The 19,609-nt window shown below is 35.2% G+C and overlaps 1 protein-coding gene across 6 annotated transcripts in view; it reads left to right on the top strand.

Annotated features, from left to right (window-relative positions):
- Nucleotides 1-6,694: 6,694 nt before the first annotated feature.
- The window catches only part of EPHA6 (EPH receptor A6), a 986,592-nt gene continuing 973,677 nt past the window's right edge, over nt 6,695-19,609 (top strand). For all 6 annotated transcript variants that reach the window (XM_074389177.1, XM_039480541.2, XM_074389178.1 and 3 more), the window contains exon 1: nt 6,695-7,079. In XM_074389177.1, the coding sequence (XP_074245278.1) occupies nt 6,695-7,079 (385 nt within the window). The remainder of the gene's footprint in view (nt 7,080-19,609) is intronic.

Here is a 19,609-nt window from a genome sequence, read left to right on the forward strand (position 1 = left end):
AGCCAAGACCATGCCATTGCACACCAGCCTGGGCCACAGAGCAAGACTCCATCTCAAAAAAAAAAAAAAAAAAAAAAAACCTACATATTTTCAAAGTAAGTTCCTTACTCAGGAACTTTCTTATTTTTTCACATTGGGTAAAACTATTCAAAAATACGCATAAGTGTATTTATCACTACTTATATTTTTAAAGTCATGATGCAAAATAACTCAGGAGCAATTAAATGCAGACTAGGATTAATCATAAATTAATACCACTGTAAGTCAACCTAGTGTTTGTTTTCCTGCTTTATCCATTAATTTAGAATTTTTTAACCCATAAAAATAGCAAAGGTATCACAACATACAGTAATATGAATTTCAGTATACTTCTAAAACTATGGAACATACGTGGAATTTAACACTGAAATATCAACAGAGTGTCACATGGACTCCATAGCAAGTTAAGTTCCCATGTGGCCAAAAGACCATTTTCATAATTCCACATAGGCTCAATATGCATGCAACATATATACATGTAATAATATATGATATATATTATTCACCTATAATAATTACAAAATTATATTGAATCAAATATTAGCAATATAAATATTGAATGATCTTAAACAAAAGGGAAAATTAGGTACTTTTTACAGTTGATTGTGTAGGTATTATCCTTTATGAAAAAATGAAGATGGACAATTTTGACCAAAAATGTAAATACAAATATTAAATACATAATTATTTAGTAAATACTTTTTGTAAAGATGTAAGGACAGATTCTCTGCTCTTTGAATACTTTTCAGGGTCCTCAAAAAGATTAGATATGTGTATCAGGCAAGCAAATGAATAACCATATGCTAATTGTCAAATGATTGGTATGAGTTCCATATAATTGTTAATCATTATTAAATTAGAAGATACTAAAAATATTTATATTCCATGAAAACATTTTAATAGGCACAGCAAAAGAAACATACTATGATTATAATGATATAGAACTCCTTACATAAAATGTAAATATTGGGCATATTAAGTTTTATTGGGTTGTCATTCTCTTAAAACTTGTCCTTTGATTTTTTAAGTTAAAAACATACAAACTAGAAGTTCAAAAATGCCAGTGTGGTACTTGTTTGAAAACTGAACTGAAATAATCTAAAAAATTTTCGTATGAAAAACACTTTACCCATAAATCCAGCTTAAGAGGTACATTAAGGAATCACTTACCTTTATCTGATACTTTTAATTTACCCCAGTGTGATTGCAGTATAAAAGCATGTTTTGTGTTATTGGTATCATAACAATTGTAATGTTTAGCTCATAGTTGTTATTGATAAGACTAATATTATGGGCAAATTTAACATTTAAGTATTTGACATGCCCAAGTGTCTTCTTGTTTCGCATTTTTCTGAAACAGGGCACAAAGTGTCCTAATGCAGGCATAATTCAAGATAAAGTACAAAGTATATTTGGACTAGATTTTTATTTTCAATACTTGAATAAAATTAATAGCAATATTCATGTGATATTTGTTATGATGGACATAATCACACATATTTCAATATATATAGGTTTTTTAAGAGGCAGTGTTACTTCTATAATCAGTTGCTACCCACTTGATATTTAGAATATGCTATTTAATGATATTTATTATAAATCAATAAAAACAGTTGTTTTGACCCAGCTGGTCAGTTTGAGGAATGAAAAATAAACTAATGTACTACTTGTAAAATTGAAATAATTTAAATTTATAAATTTTAAAAAGTCTCTGCATAATTTAGTAAAATTACTTTCTGTGGATACCTGATTCCACACAGACTGTTAAGTCAACTTCATTATATGGCAAGTTATTTGAATCTAGTTAAATTATTAGGTCACTGTGCATAACCTTTAGTATTGCTTTTAATGTTAGTGAAAGTTCATGTTCCAGCCTTTAGACAGTGAATCAAGCCATAACTAGAGTGAGTTTAACTCAAGTAAAAGCAGTAACTGTAAGAAATCCATGCCTTAGAAGGTGAAGGTATGATTCTTTTCCTCTTACATAATGATAATAAGTTGGAACTCTACTGTAGGAACACAGAGATTGATTTTAATTGGAATAACCTATATGTCTTTGTGCTGTAATATAATATAAACTTTTGAGATGTAAGGACTAAATCTAAATAATCATTGTACTTTCCTTACAGTGATCAGCACGAATGGATGTGAAAATCTTGCTTGGCAAATGGTTACTGAATTAGAAAAGTACTAGAGAGAATATTTTTATTGAATTTCATCCAACACATATAAATATGACATGTATATGACATATGTACACATATTTTTCTTTCACTGTATGTAACACAAGAACCAAAATTCAATTGTCTTAGTAGAATCGACTATAATACATTTTATGTAACTTCAAGTTGCATTTTTTTCTGTAAGGTTTTTAAGATTTGATGTGCTAACAATAAAATTAACTGCTTTGACTGTTCGTTTTCAGAAAAATATTATCTACTTCTTATTACCACAGCAAAATTTCTGAAGTAAACAATGTATATGTTTTCCCCTAATTACATACTTTCTAAAAGCAAAGAACGTCAAATTAACTGTATTTGACTTCATGGATTTTCTTTTTTTTTAACTTTAGCTGTTTGCACGGTGAGTCATCATAGAACCCAGTCTTCTAACTTATATTTTAAAGTTGATGGCATGAAAATAACAATATTATTGCCTACAGCATGTCTTTACATTTTATATTAACAAAAAAGATTCATGCAATTTGTTCTTTTCAAAGTATCCACCTAATCTTTTAAGACCTGATATTTTGGCATATTTGAGGATCAATCTTCTTTTTATTTATGTTTCTTCTACTTTGACCTTAGAGAATGCAAATTGGTGCTGTGAATGGATTAATTTACTCTTCTACCAGAATAATATACTTAAGACTTTCTCAAGCCTTGAAACATGCTGAGTATTAAACAGTATAATCCTTTTTTTCTCAAAGGAAGTAACTGCAGGTTAAGACTCTCCTCTTTTAATCACTTTTAAAAACAAATAACCTTTGTGAATACTGTTATTTCTACTATAAATAAAAGCGGACTAGTTTTTAATGTCATATATTCTTTATTTAATAAAAAATTTGATCATATCTTACCTGAATTCAGATCACATATATCATGAAGAACAATAGTCTGAGAGAATACAAAAGAATTCTGAACAATGTAGTTCTGAAAAATGAGACATGAATGCTTTTCTGAGTATGGGTATGATTCAAACAGACAAATGCAGATAAATCTACATGAATATTGCATCTGGTTCATTGAGTAGCTTATAATTTTGAAACTGTCACATGTCAGCAAATACATCAACACTGCTAGAAAACCAAAAAGGAAGTACATTTCTAAGTGCAATTGCTTCTAGCTTACATAGGTAACTATGAATATAGTTTACATAAAATGTTAGCTTTATAAAAGAAATTGATACTCATACCAAGTAGCCTACTTTGAACTCTTTCCTGAGTGAAGAGAATTAAGCACATAAAAAGAATCAAACAAATATTTTAGAGGACATGCATATACACATTTGTGCATCTGTGTGCATACATATATAACACATAAATGATCAGTCATGGTAATTCTTTTTACAATCATGTTTTAACATTAATAATCATGTCAAACTCATGGACTCTTGCTATTGTTAAAGGCCATGATAATCATATTTCAACTCACTTTTAGATGAGTTTTTACTTAAGATGTCATTATCTTCTAGACATGCAATAGACAACATCCAAACATATGTAAACATGTGAGATGGGTTTTAATATTGAGAAAAGTCTTGTAATTTTTTTCTTAAAAGCCAAGACCAGAATATGACTATCAATTATCTGACCAGGCATATATATTGTATAAAACTTGACTTTGGCTCATTTAAACATACAAAAATTATGAAATGAAGCTGAACTGTAAGGATAGCGGGGGGCGGGGGACTAGAAATTCAGGTTAATCAAGTCGATTATGGTAACTTTGAAGTAACAGTTTGTTTCAGGCACTGTGTCATGATTTCTTACTAAGTGGGAGTGCTAGAAATAAACCTAATTTTCCCTTTCTATTTCCTTCTCCTTTATCACCCCTGCCTTTTCCCCTTCCTTCCACGACAATTATTGCCTTCTAGTCTAATTTTAAGTGAAGCTTCTTGGTATGTTATAAGATATTTTCTAAAATGTAACAAGCAAAACATCAGAATTCGATTTTAAACTTGGATTTTAAAATATTTGATGTTGGGAATTATACTGAAATCACTTCCTTTTGGTGACGTTCCATTAAAAATTTTCCCTTGCAAGTCTAATTTCAAAAGTAAAAGTATGGAAATCGATTCACATGGTTTATATTTTAAGATATTATACATTCCTCCAATTTATAAGGAGTTTCTTCTTGAACGATTTTTCTTTTAGTGAATCATTAATGATGTTTATAGATTTACTGTGAGCCAAACTTTAAAAAAGAAAATTTAATTATAAAAAGGTCATGGAAATATACTTTGACAGTATATAAAAAGAAAGAAATTTTGCATAGAATTATAATGAATCAATTCTAAGAACATTAGACACAATGATTTCTATCATAACAGTAATAATGTAGTGTTTTTATTTTACAACTTTTTATAAACTCTAAAGTGAGTTTGCAAATGCCCATGTGGTCCATCAATTATCAGTAACCGTGGCAAAATGAGAATCAAAATCAGATTTTACTCTTTTAAGAGCCGATACATAAACTCCACACACGGTATCTTTATAGAAGTGATTTGCATACATTTAAGTTGGCGTGGACACCTTCAAAGAGAAGCAGCAGCGTATGAATTCCTAATGAGGATGAGAGTACAGTCACCAATCGGAAACCTCCCTCACACTCTGGAAATCACTTGCATTTCACATTTCTCTCCACGAAGCAGAATGTTAGATGTGGGGCATTTCCTGCTCTCCTCCCTTTCCTCCCAATTGACTGTAAGGCATTCAGTGAACCGCCTCCAGCCGCGGTGTGTGGCGTGGAACCATCGCAGCGCAGAAACGCGTGGAATGGAAGGGCTGTTTCTGTCCGCACCAAACGCAGACCCTCCGCTCCCTCGGCTGCTGCTCTCCTGACTCTGGTCACTGAGCCATTTCCCTCCTGTGCCTTCTGCCCACTTGGGAAATACCGTCTGTCCTTTACAACACCGCTACTTTCTCTCCTCTGTTCACTTTCTCCATTGCCATCAATGTCTTTTCAAAATATTCCGACGGGTTTGGAAGTGGGGTTTTCAATCTCACTCGACTGTGATAGCCGAAGTCCCTCCAAGAAAGAAAAACGATGTTGGGAGTAACAGTAACGAAAACAGTATCACTGAAGTCCCCCCCCCCCCCCCAGGCGCCACGGTTTCCTTGGCGCGCCCGCGGCGAGCGCGTCAAGTTTAGCCTGGCCGCGTCCCCTCCCTCCGTGCGGTTCCTCGCCGAGGAGCCGCCTCCACCTGCGAGCGGTGCAGGGATTTTCGTTGTCGACTAACCCCCTCTAGCGCCGAAGCGGCGGCATCGGAGGCGCGGCAGCCAGGCCGGGAGAAGGCTGGGCTCGGCCGGCTCTGCGGCGCGCCCGGCTCCGTCCCTGCCCGGGGCGCCCCCCTGGGCCGCGGGGTCCCTCCCCGTCAGCACGCGGTGTGGCCCCGAGCCCGGGGCGGGGGTCGCGGAGTCCCACCCCGCGCCGCGGCTTCCGGGAGACCTGCGCCCCGGAGGGAGTGGGTGCCGCGAGGGGACGGCTCGTGCGGGGACATCCCCCTGCCACGGCGCCCCCGCGCTGCCGTGCATGTGGCCACGCGGCACGCGGCCCTGGGACCGCTAGGAGAGCGCGGCTCGACGCCACCACGCCGTGGACGCTCGGGGACCCCCGAATCCCAGCGTCAGGGCTGCGACGATGCTCGTGACCTCCACCGCGAAGTCACCTCCGCACGGCGACGCGAAGACCTCGCGAGCCCGGGCGCCGGGCACCCGCCCGTTTCCCGCCTGATGTGACCCCCTGAGCTCTTCCTCCCCGCGCGCTGCTTTCCCAGGACTGGAAGCCGCGGAGGCGCTCGCCCCGCTGGGCAAGTTTGGGCGGCCCGCGCGGAGGACGGTCGCGCCGACCGCCGCCGCCGCGCGCTCTCCGGACCGAGCGCCCGTCCGGGGCCTCGCCCCCTCCGGCGGGGAGACGTGGGGAAGGCGGGGGCAGGCGGCGCCCGGAGCTGACTCGACCTAAGCCGGCCCGCGCCGCTGCTGCGAAACGGGCGGCTAAGTGCTCGCGGGACTAAGGGCGGCCGCGGCCGACTCGGAGGAGCCTGCGGTGCGCGGCGCCGCTGCCCTCGCCGCCCAGGCCCGGAGCTGAGGGCTCAGCGCGCGCCGCGCCCGAACCCCTCGTGGCCCGCTGGAGCCGCCGTCCGCCCGGCTCGCTCGCACCGGCCGGAGGAAAGTTCCCGCGGCCCCCACGCCGCTTCACAGCTGCTGCGCCTCCCCCGCCTTTGGCTCCGCACGTGCCCTCTGGAGCGGGGAGAGGCGCTCGGGCCGCCCCGTTGCCCGCCCCACCTGGCAGTCCCTCCCCGCCCCCGTCCTCGCGGTGAGGCGCTCCCCGCCCCCTCGCTCCCCTCCCCCAAACCACAGCCCGAGCTCGCTCCTGCGCGCGCGCTCTCTCGGGCCCAAGTGAATAGTCCTCGCGCGAGCGGGACACTGTGGTGGATGCGATTCCCCTCGCCTCCAGCCGCCAGGAGCTCCCCGGCGCCGCGGGCAGCGTCCTCCTCCGAAGCAGCTGCACCTGCACCTGGGCAGCCTGGACCCTCGCGCCTTGTCCCCCGGACCTCGCGCGGGGGGCGCCCCGGGACACCCCCTGCGGGCCGGGTGGAGGAGGAAGAGGAGGAGGAGGAAGAAGACGTGGACCGGGACCCCCGTCCTACCCAGAACACCTGCCTGCGCTGCCGCCACTTCTCTTTGAGGGAGAGGAGAAGAGAGCCGGGGAGAACCATGGGGGGCTGCGAAGTCCGGGAATTTCTTTTGCAATTTGGTTTCTTCTTGCCTCTGCTGACAGCGTGGCCAGGCGACTGCAGTCACGTCTCCAACAACCAAGGTAAGGGTCGGGGCGGAGGAGCGAGGAGCGGGAGTGGGTGGGAGGAGGACGGTGCTTGGAGAAGCAGGGCACTGTTGCCTCCTGCGGGTAACTTCGTCCCGGGGTCGGCGTCTCTTGGCTCGCCACACGGCGGGGTCGAGGTTGTCCCCTTACCATAGCGCCCTGTCTGGACCGCCCGGGACGGCGACCCCACGGGCTCGGATCCCTTCTGCTTCCAAATGTCTTTGAATGGTTGCCTGAGCATCAGCTGCACTTGGGTCCCACCGCTGGCGGCCTTAGGACCGCTCCCCACCGCGCTGTCTCGGCCGGAGCTCAGGCTTCACGGCACAGACTTAATGGAGACTTCTTGGCTCTTGGTGGTCGCTCATTTCAGGGGAACGTGTGTGGTTCTTCCACATGCCTTCTTGAAAGGCAGGGTGCTCCCGCTGTACCCCGTGACCAGTTATCAGCCCTTCCCCTCCAGTGACTCTGCCGCCCTCGCCCAGCCTCAGTCTCCATGCTTCATCTCCCATCCCTGCCACCGAAGTAGACTTGAAATTCTTCCTAGACCAGATGCCCCAGATCCGTGTTGGGGTTTCAGATTCTTGAGGGTGGGGAGTAGAACAGCGTTTAGGGTGAATTTCCAAGCTGTGAATACCCTATTCATGAAGTCAAGTCACTGACAGATTTCTTGGAGGACTTTGTTTCGGTGGGTAAAGTGGTAAACTGAAGGTGAATAGTGTGTAAAAAGTGATGGAAATCCCTTAGAATATTTGAGCATTTTCCTTTTTTTATTAACACAGTCTTTATGAAACATATCTCATTAGATTTCTGCTGTGAATAAAGATCTGTAAAAAATGCCACCTGCATATTCTAAGTCCTTTCAGACCAAACATGAAACAACCATAAAAGTTTTCCAGCATGTACCTAGCTAGATATTCTCACTCTTGCTGTAATGACCAATATGTCACCTCAAATATTGTGTGTGGTGGTCAGTTATCGTTATTTAACAGATAAGGCATATGTTTCAGAGTCTCGAAGTAATTTTCAGATGTAAAAATGGAGGTCAGATGGCTTGAAACTGCACTTTTTGGGAGAAGGAGAAGGTTAAGGGAGAAGAAAAACAACCCAGCATTCTTTTTTTGCCATCAACATATATGGCCATTTTACTTAGATGTATAATTATTCAGGATCAAAATTAAGTTCTCATTTGTACAGTTGGTACTTTGGCATATTTTCCTAATGACTACAATTATTTTTACCTGACAGAATGCAGTCACAAACATGTAGGTGAATTTGGAAACCATACGTAATACTCATGGCTTTGAAGATAGATCGCATAATAGACACCAGTTGTAGTGTCCTGCTTTGCTGTGGTGCTGTACAACATCACACTGCATCTTTCATTTGTTTTCAGAGACTATTGGTATAAAATATTGAATAGGTAGTTACTTTATTTCTATGAAGATAGAAGATTATTTAAAAACCGTGAAACTACTACCTTTTTTTAATTACAAGGAGAGAAAACAATTTTTAATAATTGGAAAGTCAGACATTGATATTGCACTTTTTATTAGTAAATAGGGATAGTAGAGATGAATACTTTGAGAGTCAAGTGTACTAGAAGTTTATAACAGCTATTCTCATGCAATAATTTCCCCAAACATTTATCTATTTAAATATGATATATCAGTAATTACCCTAGGCCCTGGGGTTACTAACATGAATAAAACAGATATCTGAATCTACATATGACTCTAAAGTGCCATTCTACCAAAATAGGTCCTGTTAAAGTATGACCTTTCAGACGTTCGTAGTAAATTTAAGAGCATTGAGATGTTACTTATTAACCTCTTGCAGTAATTTTATCTGCTTATTTATTTTAATGACTTTCCCATAGTATTTACAGATGTTTTACCTAGAATATATGCCAAGCATCTGTAATTAATTTTTATTACTTAGCTTAACTTAGTGAATGAATATTACCCAATTTTCCCATCAGTTAAATAGAAGTATTAAAGATTGTCTACTTAAACTCTTAATTTGAATTTGTATTGATACACTGAAAGCACAGGCTGCACAAAAGAATACAATGGGCAGAATAGTACCTAAAAGTTAAATTGGGTAAAATTTACATGACCTCTTCAAAAGAACACTTTAAAGTATAATCAGATTTTTTATCACACAAATGATTATTTATAAGATGATGCTTTTTATAGCCTAAAGTCATAGTGAATAGAAATTTTTCCGGTTAAGTTGAGATAACTTTCAAATATTGAAATCATCACACTAAAGGTTAAGAGAATGCTAACTTTCTAAATGTTATTCTTAATAACATTTTAGGGATTTTTCGTAACTTATAGTTTCGTAATAAATGAAGTATCTGTTCTTAAACATGGAAAGCATGGGACATTATAGAATTATCTATATTTAATATGTAAAGATTAATGTAAAATATAAATTTGATTTATTATACACATAAAAATAAACAGTAATATAATTCATATTTACTTTTGAGAAGATAGCTTTAATTTTCCAATAATTTTCACTTTAAAGGCTAATGGAATTAATGTTTTAATTTTGAAATTTGTTATTTTATAGAGAATAAAATTATATTTTTACGTAACTTCTTCCTGATTAAGCTATTCACAAAGTAATATTTTAATGTTATTTATCTGTTTTACCCAATTGTATGACATCCTTCATGGCTGAAAAAAATGAATTCACTTTTCCTAGAATTCCTACCCCACTCCTCAGTTTTCCATACATAAGCAAGGTAAAATGATGATGATAATGACAAAAAAGTAACCTACCTCATTACTTTAACATGGTGCTAACAGTAACTTGACTATAGACAAGATCTCTTCTCTTGTCTTTTAACTAAGTGTGAAGCTAACTGTAAAGACGAAATAAATCAATTTGACTCTTTCTTCCTATTAACCAAACTTCCTTGAATCAATCAGAAAGTAAAGGTGCTTCCTAGATCACTTCATCTGATTAATTAAGTGGAAACATGAATTGTGTTTGTCTCTCTCATAGTCCATTAATTTTCTCTATATTTAAAATCACAGTATTAATTAAGTATTGGTAATTTTTATTTTAAAAAAGATTTTATCTTTCAAGGAATATAGCCTTTCATTTCTCTACTAGACACTTACATGAATATAAAACACAATCTTCACATGTAAGCTAACCATATACTGTATATCACAGTGGCCACTGGACACCAGGAATCCATTTATCAAAAATTATTCTGCAGCAAATACTACTTTATAGCCTAAATGAGTTGATGCATCTCTAAGGGTGTGGTTCATGCTTTCAAAAATAATCAATTGCATACTCCGATAATTCAATTAAGTCAAAACATGGTATGAGTACATAAGTCTTGTGAACTTATTTTATTGCCAATACTTGGTTAATCGGTTTTCCACCCCAGGCAATTCAGTGACAAACAAAATAAACAAGCAAAATAAACAAACAAAACAATAGTGTGACTGATTGGTTTCATTAAATTTATTAATTTGCGTGAATCAATTGCATAATCCTCTGAGTTGTATGTAAATACAGGTAAATATATCTAAGCAGAAAAACATCTGATTAACAAATTCATAGCCTATAATTAGTTGACCTTCCATAAGTTTTATTCAGAAACTCTGATTGACTATTGTTCTTATATTTATAGAATGGAGACATTGAGGAAACTTTTTAAGAATGTTTAAGATTGAACATTAAAATATTGAAAATATTAAAAATTTTGTTATATTAGGAACACCGGATTACTTACAAAGAATGTTTTAGAAAGACCATCCATTTAGATGAAATTAGTTTTTGAGGATAAACTATTTATAGTTGTAAGGGTTCCAGAGATTGTTGTCATACCCATTCTTGTTAGGCATATGTATAAATACAACTTAGAACATAATTTTATTAAACATTTACAATATAAAATAAGTAATTATATAATTAATATTTATTGATTAGCATCCAAAGTACAAAGATAAAATATTTTTATGCTGATCCAGCAATGATCATCTAAGTGTTGTTTGTTCTGATCTTGGGATAATACTATATCTAAAAAATTTTTCTTGCACAGAAATTATACATAATCCTTAAGGAACTCTTCTTCAAACCAAAAATAACTTAGATGAATATCGTTAAAGTTAATGTAGTATTCATGAGTATAGCACTTTTATATAAATTTCCTAAGGGACAATTATATGTCTAATGATACAGGGTAAATTAATGATTAAATTACATCCTTTTACTTTTTCATTACTTTTACATCACAAAATAAGTACTAAAATATATAATAGTAGAAAGCCTTTTGTTTCTTCGTTTCTTCAGTAATTATTGCTGGTATAAATGACTTAAATACAAAAGATATCATAAATTTTTCTCTACCAACCCTTTTTCCTTATCACAGTTTCAGTAACTCACTCTTTTTTCCCTCTTCCCTTTCACATACACAAATGCTTCTGACTGCATGCTTCATTTGTTCTAAATGGTGAAAGAAAAGATCCCACTTCACACTGTTCATCAACCAAATCCCAACAGTAATAGAAATGTTTTTGTTGTACCTTTGACTCGCCATCTTGGGATTATAAACATGCTGGGAATCAGTATATATAGTTAGGTGATCAGAATAGGTTACTTTGTCCAACATGCATTGTCAGTCATATAACCAAGCTAAAGTCATGCAGGATCAAATTGCCTATCTCTAGTACACTATTCAACTTGTAATTTAATCATACTGACATTAAATAATATTGAAGATATATTCTGTTCTTGCATTATTTTATTATTGTTTTCTGTAATCTAAAATTTAGATTGTAGATTTAAAAAGAAAAATAAGGCACATGCCCTCATAGAATTTGGGTAAGTAAATAATAAAGATTGTAAGAATTATATATGGACAAAGCAACAAAGGCACTAAGAACGTAACAGTAGAGATAGACTATTTGAAATGGGACAGTTGGAAAGACTTGTCTTTGAAGGTGACATTGAAGCCTCATTCTCAGGGAAGAGAAAGAGCTCATTCTGCAGAGTGGGAAGAGGTGCATAACATGTAGTGGAAACTGCCTGAGCAATAGTCTTGAGGAGAAATGAGCTTGACACATTTAAAAAAACCGAGTCCAGGGTGACTGAAACTTACTATGCAGGGGAAGAGAGTTGCAGAAAGTGAGGTCTGAAAGACCGCTGGAACCAGAGTACTCAGAGTAGAATAAGATCCATGGTAAGGAGCTTGAGTTTTTATATTATCCCAAGTAAAACATGAAGCTCTATTACATTTTAATAGCACCTTGACTAGTGAGCAAAAACTTATTTGGAATATGACAAAAGTAGAATTAGGAGTCAGTTGCAGTTGTCCAGGAGAGGTGTAGGGTGACCTGGCCTAGAGTGATTGCAGTGGAGATGAAGAGAAGACGGGTTTGAAATATGTTTATAGGACCATCTTGTCTTTTAGAGAAATAAATGCAAGAAGCCCAGATAAATTTTTCATTATTCCCCATTAAAATTACCTTGATAAATATTGATAATTGTCAAGGGATATGCAAGATGGAGTAGAACAGAAATATGTAGCGAGGCTGAGATGTGTATTCAGTTTATTCAGTTCAAACAATAATTTAAAACATTTTAATAGGACAATTTTGTTATTTCAAGCCTTTGTACATAAGGTAAACTCATTTGGATCAACAAATGCAATTTGATTCATTTCTGACATGGTAACTTTTTATATGTAGTTATTTTTTGTCAGTGCGTGACTGTACAAGTAGGTAGAGATACCTTCACAAGATACGTAGTAAGCCAACAGAGTCTAGTGTTTAGCTAATAAAGAGTAGTATTTGAGGATATGACATATGTGCCAGTTTTATTCATCCCTGTTATGATCAAATTACTGTTATTGAAAACACAAATTATAAGTGATACTTGATATAAAATAGTGTGTTTTCAGATACTTTTAATTATACTTAATCTCTGCATTTTTTTTAAATGAAGAAAAAATGTTCAACAAGACCTAGAAAATGAGATTTCAGGGTATGTGATATTTTGGGAGATGGGGTGAGGGAAGAAACTGTTCTACTTTTAAGTAAACAACAGTACATTTTATGAAATTACAAATTTTATCTGACCAGTTAATTACTGATTATTTTGAGTTACCTTTTAATAATACCACATGAAAATAATTACTAAATATAGAGAACATAAAAATTCTTAACACACACTTTTTTTTTTTAGAAAATTCATGTTCTAGAGATACTTCATTTAAGTATTTCTAAATGTATTTAAACATACATCCAAATGCAATATATCTTACATTTTACTTTCGTGCTTCAGAATGTTCTGGAAAATATTATTTTTATAGTTATTTCCTTTAAATAAGCCATATAATTTCTTATGGGCTATACAGCTTCAGTTTTCAATTATACATATTCTAAAACAAAATAATTTAAACAGATATTTATTGCCTGCTATATGGATAGGCAGTGTATTTGCCATATGTAAAGGTTCAAGGAGAACTTTTTCTTCCAGAATATATGATCTAGTAAGGAGTTTACAGTCTGTTTCCAGATCTGACAGGAAAAATTTGTTTTCTCAAAATTAAATTAATAATCAAGTATAAAAACTTAAAGGTATTTGTTATATGACAGTATATACCAATTAACCCCAGTAATATAAAAGACTCATGTACCATTTATTTAAAAATACCATTATTTTATTATATTTTATCTTTAAGAAAATAAATCACTCAGCAACCATGGATTTAATATCAGGCATTATGCTAAGTATTGAGGCTATGCAAAGATTATTTTCACATTCTATTCTCTGGAATCTCAGTTTGCTTGTTGGCATTATATATTTTGAGTAATTGATATTTATTTTTCAATTACTTGATGGTTTCTCTAAGATGAAGAATCTTACAGTAAATGGTGTTGCATGTGAGAAAGAGAAGAGAGTGAAGAATTGCTGTATACCTTATGTGTTTTATTTGTAAATCGCTTCACAAGAATCTTCTGATGTTGTATGAATTGGCAGATGTTCTACTTAATTACATAAAAATGTATAAATCTGCATTTCACAAACATGTTCATATATGCAAAAAATAAATGTTTCACACATTTAATGGCTTTTTGTAGACCGAGGTGTGAGTTGAGCTTTTATCCAAAATATGTTAGATTGGCCTATTCTGGCATGCTTGTTTTTGGTGGGTTAGTTATTAAAAACTGTAATTCATGTTGAAGATGCTAAGTTTCCAATTTCAAATAGTAGCAATCATATGTTTTAAATGAGCTTCGTGAGAATTGGGATGGAAGTGTTTACTTTCACTCCAGGTCCTGACAAATATATTGAGCTAGTTCTGTAGGATTGAGTCATCCAGCTTTTGGCCTATTTGGTGACCTGTGCTTGGTAGATGTAATTGACAACTCATTGTGCTTCCTGCTATTTCACTTCATAACTTCATGTGTAAAAGGCATACTTTTTGATCAGAGGAACTATGAAATAACATTGCTTTGAAAAATGGCTATTAAGGAGGTAGAAATATTTAATCTGTTATTTTACTCTGGTAATGTGAGGTATCTTTGTGGATATCTGGATAAAAAGTAAGGTACTTTTATATAATTTAAAAGTATATTTTAAATAATTTATATACAATTTATTGTGTTAATTCCCTAATGACAGTAGAGTATGTATTCTTTCAGGTGACTGTACTATATTATGATACTTGTATTTTGAGCTACATGAGTGTTGCAAAGAGAAGCACATTCTTTGATAGTACATAGAGTATAACATCTAGAAATAGGAAAGCACTTACTTTTAATGTTAGAAAAGATCCATAACTTAAAAAGTATAGAAACTTGCCTACTTGTGGTAATTATATTTAGATATATTTAAAGCAAGTTAATAAAGATAAATGTTGTATACTAGGAAATGAAAAGGCATTGCATTAATATATATCCCAAGTTAGAATTATCTAAGAATAATTGAAATAATTGCCTCCAAATTTGGGTGGAATTAGTCTTGGTAACACCTTAAGTTTTACTTTTAAAGAGAAGCATGTTGTTCCTTATGTTGCTATAAAATGACACTAACATTGCAAAGCATAATTGAAATTAAATGAGTAAATAGAGAATTTATATAGAGGCCAATAAATTAGTTATTCTGAGAATTGATATCTCACACACCTAAAATTGATTTTTAAATACAATGCAGTAGTTAAGTAGCTATAAACATACCAACAATTAAAGAAAAATAGAGTCAGGAGAAAAGCTGATTCATGACACTTGTTTAAATGATTCTATTTGTTAAGGATTCTCTCTGGCTGTATCTATTGAACAATTCTCTGGCCTTATGTCCCTTGATTTATGCCAGAATACAAGTGTCTATTGATGACAATCTTAGCTAAAACTTTTTTTAAATATTAAAAATCTCTTATTTTCTTTCTCTCGAGTTAAAGTATACTTAAATATTATTTATCTCATGAAGGAAAGTGAAAGTAATTAGTAGTTGCCATGAAGTGTGATGAGAAATAGTCAAGCAAACAGATTCCATTGTACAAAGTTATAAAAAATTCTATCAGTTTTTAAAATAAAATGAAATCTATATATTGCTTGACTTGTTAGCAATCAGCATAATGCCTCGTCAAAAAATAAAGACTGTAGTATCTTGGAAAATTTTAGAATACTGGAACATTTAATGAGAGAAGTTCATTGTAATCTAGGCTATTTTATATGTTCAATTTAGTGAGGGAGCTGTGATAAGAGATCTTCATTTTTATCTGAAAAAGAAACAGAACAACTTTGAAAGTGTATACTGTTGCTGTAGCACATTGCTTAACATGTTTAGAAAAGAAGTGGAAATTAGCATGCTCCAATTTTATTGTTATTTTTATGATACTATAGTAGAGCAAAAAGGTCCTTATAGTACGATAACTTACTGTCTTATTGTGTTATGGTATCATAACTTCATCTTATAGGTTAGACAAAATGTAGTTCACCTAGGTTATTAAAATAACAGCTTGCTAGTTTGTTTAATAAAAATTACACATGTAAGAACCTTTATAATATCCACTACTTTATGAACAGGAATCTGTTTGGTTTATTTTCTTAGATTTTTCAAGAATCCTATTTATCAGAAATGTGGAATTCAATTTAATAATTTATTTTAAAGTTAATAATCTAAAGTTTTAATAGGTCTATTAAAGCTAAATCATATATATTTTTTAAAATGCTACCAAACCTTAAAATCAGATACAATTTTAAAACATATTTCTATTGTAAGTTTCTCAAATACTTCTTCATTGCAATATATTTATAGTTATCTTTGGGTTTTTAAAATTTATTAATTTTCATTTTTTTTCCTTTGATATAAACACTTAGTTTCTTAATTTCATAGGTTTTATATATAATATACATTTTTTCCTGGAATTCTCAAACTAGTTCTACAATAAATATATATTCATTGAATTTTTTAAATGAAATATTTTGACACCTATTATGTGTGCTGTGATGGGAAACAGGAAATACAAAGGTGGGCCACTGCTCCAACTTGTGAGAGCTTACAATTTAGCCAAAGGATCAGTGAATAATTAAAACAATTTTTAAGAATCAAAGTAACATGTATTTAGCTATACAGTTGGTAAGCTACCATCTATAAACTATCATTTGCAGAGATAACAAGAACTGTCCTCAAGGATGTAAGAATTAATGTACAGGCACACTGAGAATAAATATTCATTCAGGTTATTGGTCATGACCATATGTTAAGCCATGATTTGTGTGACTCCTTAAAATAAAGTAAGATCTGCCAGCTCCCCTGCCTCTGTCCTCCCTCGAAGGCAGTGTTATAAGATTGAAGAGGTATACCTGAAATTAAAATACAATATAAGATGGATAAAAGGAAGGGAAATAATATAAACTTTACATATAAGCTTGAGAACTTGAGAAGCTTGAGTTACACATGGGAAATGAAAACGAGTCTTACATTTATCAAGATTTATTAGGATGAATCTATGAAAATAATTAGGGAATTAAGATGAATGACTCTAGAGACCTCCATTTTTAACTAACTGAATTCGTTTTTATGCATTTAAAGATTAAAATTTCTGCATTTAAGGATAAAAAATTAATATCCAAGTGAATAATGTTTTAGATTGAGCATAGAATGTTTAAGTAAGTGATGTGACTTGGCTTTTTTGTTGAAAGCTTTATCTTACTCTTTATAAATGTTATATTTAGTGATGGAAGATTTCTTTAAAATTTAACAACACAAAATCTAAATTTTAATGGATTCTATATGGCTTTGTTTATTATTTTACCTTTAGATGAACGTAAAATTGACAATCCATATATGGTTTACAGTATATCCAATCTATATTTCTTCAAATACCTGTAGCTAATTGTCAGCTCCTGTCATGTTAAATTTTTGTTTTATTGTAATTTTCTCTTTCTTAACTGTATTAAATATTTTTAGCAGTATTATAGAACTTTGGAATTGCTGGTATTCTTTAATATTTATCTTTAGAAATCAGGTAAATTGCTGTTTGATAGAGCCTATATTTTTATATTCGAGAAGCATATAGAATTAGAAATTGCCGCCAGAACAAAACAGAGAAAAATCAATAGCAGATTACCCATGATTAGCTGTTGACATTTAGATTTGTACATTTAGAATGTCAAAAAGCAGTGAAAACTATCAATCTAGTTTCTATATTACAATTATACTCCTATTTTTAAATTCAGCATTTTATGGTCCTTCTTCCCATATATGTGATATAGACTTTTGGAAATAAATAATTATAATACTTACAGATCTTTTGGTAAAACTGACAAACTTTAATAATTATTTAGTCAAAAATTATAGGGAAAGCTAATAGATTATTTATAACTTTGAATACATCTAGGTTTTTGTTGTAAATACAGTACCCTACTGCAGGCATCATTTTTAAATTATGAAAATAAATATTTTATAAGGTTAGATTAATATATTTCTCCTTTAATCTTTATACAGTGTCTAGCATATGGTTATTTATTGCTGTCATAAAGTTATTTTAACTCTATGCCAGATTATATATCATAAGTCTTTGATGTGTTTTCTTTGATAGTAGATTATTTACTTAGGCTGTCAGAAACTGACTTATAACCAGACTTTACTGAATTGGAGATATTTCCAATGTTTTCATACCTTAATTCTAAAAGATTGTGATTTTATATTGACTGTACTACACACAAAAAAAACACCTGTGATGTAGATACCATTTTTCCAAATGCACCTCTAGCTTGGTTGGAAATTCTACTCTAGATATGGCACTGAAATATAGGAGACCTAAATGGTACCTGTAAAACTAATGAAAAACCACTAGTTTCCTCTTTAGTATATTGGTAAATAATCTATTTACTGTCCAAGTCCAAGATTATTTTGTTCAGTGCAGTTGCTTTCAACTTCTGGTTTAAATATGAACTTGCTCTATTCCAATGCAAAGGAGGTAGGAAATATTTTATGTGTGTTGGCTATTTTCCATTTCTTTCTATTGTTCTTGAATTGGAATGATTATGGTTTATGCTTTCACGTCTAAGTTCTTTATATAATACTTAGGTATCTCATGTTATTTCCAAATGTTTTTCCAAGTTACCTTTTACTTACGTTTATTACAATTTCAAAAACAAAATTAGCTTCAGCCCTCAAGATTTTTTGACTTTTCTTTTCTATCTGAGACTTGCTTCTGAAGACTCATGCATACATTGGTCAGTAGGCAATTTTGAAATAAAATGCCCATTTACCCATCACTGAATAAGTCCTTCATATACTAGTGATAAGCTCCCTGACAATAGGTCAGTTGTACAATTGCAACTAATGGAACTTATTCCTAAGTGGGGTTCCTTATCTTTCAATTTAAATCAACCTAAATCCAGTCACCTAAAATACATACTTAGGAAGAAGAGTGTTTGACACCTGCCTAGGTGTAGATGGATGCCAGAGGGTGGAGAAGGTGAACTCGGGCATAGGAGGAGCATTTACATGGACTCAGGTTGACACGAAAGCATGGGCATCTGGGTTTACCGCATGTACGCCCTGATCTTGAAACCTCACACACATATATAAGGTTTTCATTTGTCTGGCTCTGAGAAAATTTTCCTTCAGTGGGAAAAGCTAGAAAGCAGTTGAAAGAAAGTGAGAATTTGAGTATTAGGATGACTCTCCATGGGAAAGCCAAGTTTTCTTTCCCAGTCCTCATTCCTTAACATTGAATATTTTTGGAGGAGTTTATGATTTTTATGGAGCAATGTGTATTAATATTCTTTGTTAATTTTTTGAGTTTACAAAAATGTGTAGAGAACCCTTGCCAATCCTATTTGACTGCATTTTCTAGATATGTTATGGCTTCAGGTTAATACATCATGCATCAGAGGATGTTATGATGGTGAACATTTCTTTTGAAGATATAAACTATGCTAGAAAGCAGTTAAGCAGAATATTGAAAACTATTCATATACTCAGATCAATTAATTCCACTTTTATGAATTTAAATTCAAGAGAAATGACAAAGAAAAGGC

The sequence above is a fragment of the Saimiri boliviensis genome, chromosome 18 (genome assembly GCF_048565385.1).
Source record: "Saimiri boliviensis isolate mSaiBol1 chromosome 18, mSaiBol1.pri, whole genome shotgun sequence".
Taxonomy (NCBI): Eukaryota; Metazoa; Chordata; class Mammalia; order Primates; family Cebidae; genus Saimiri; species Saimiri boliviensis.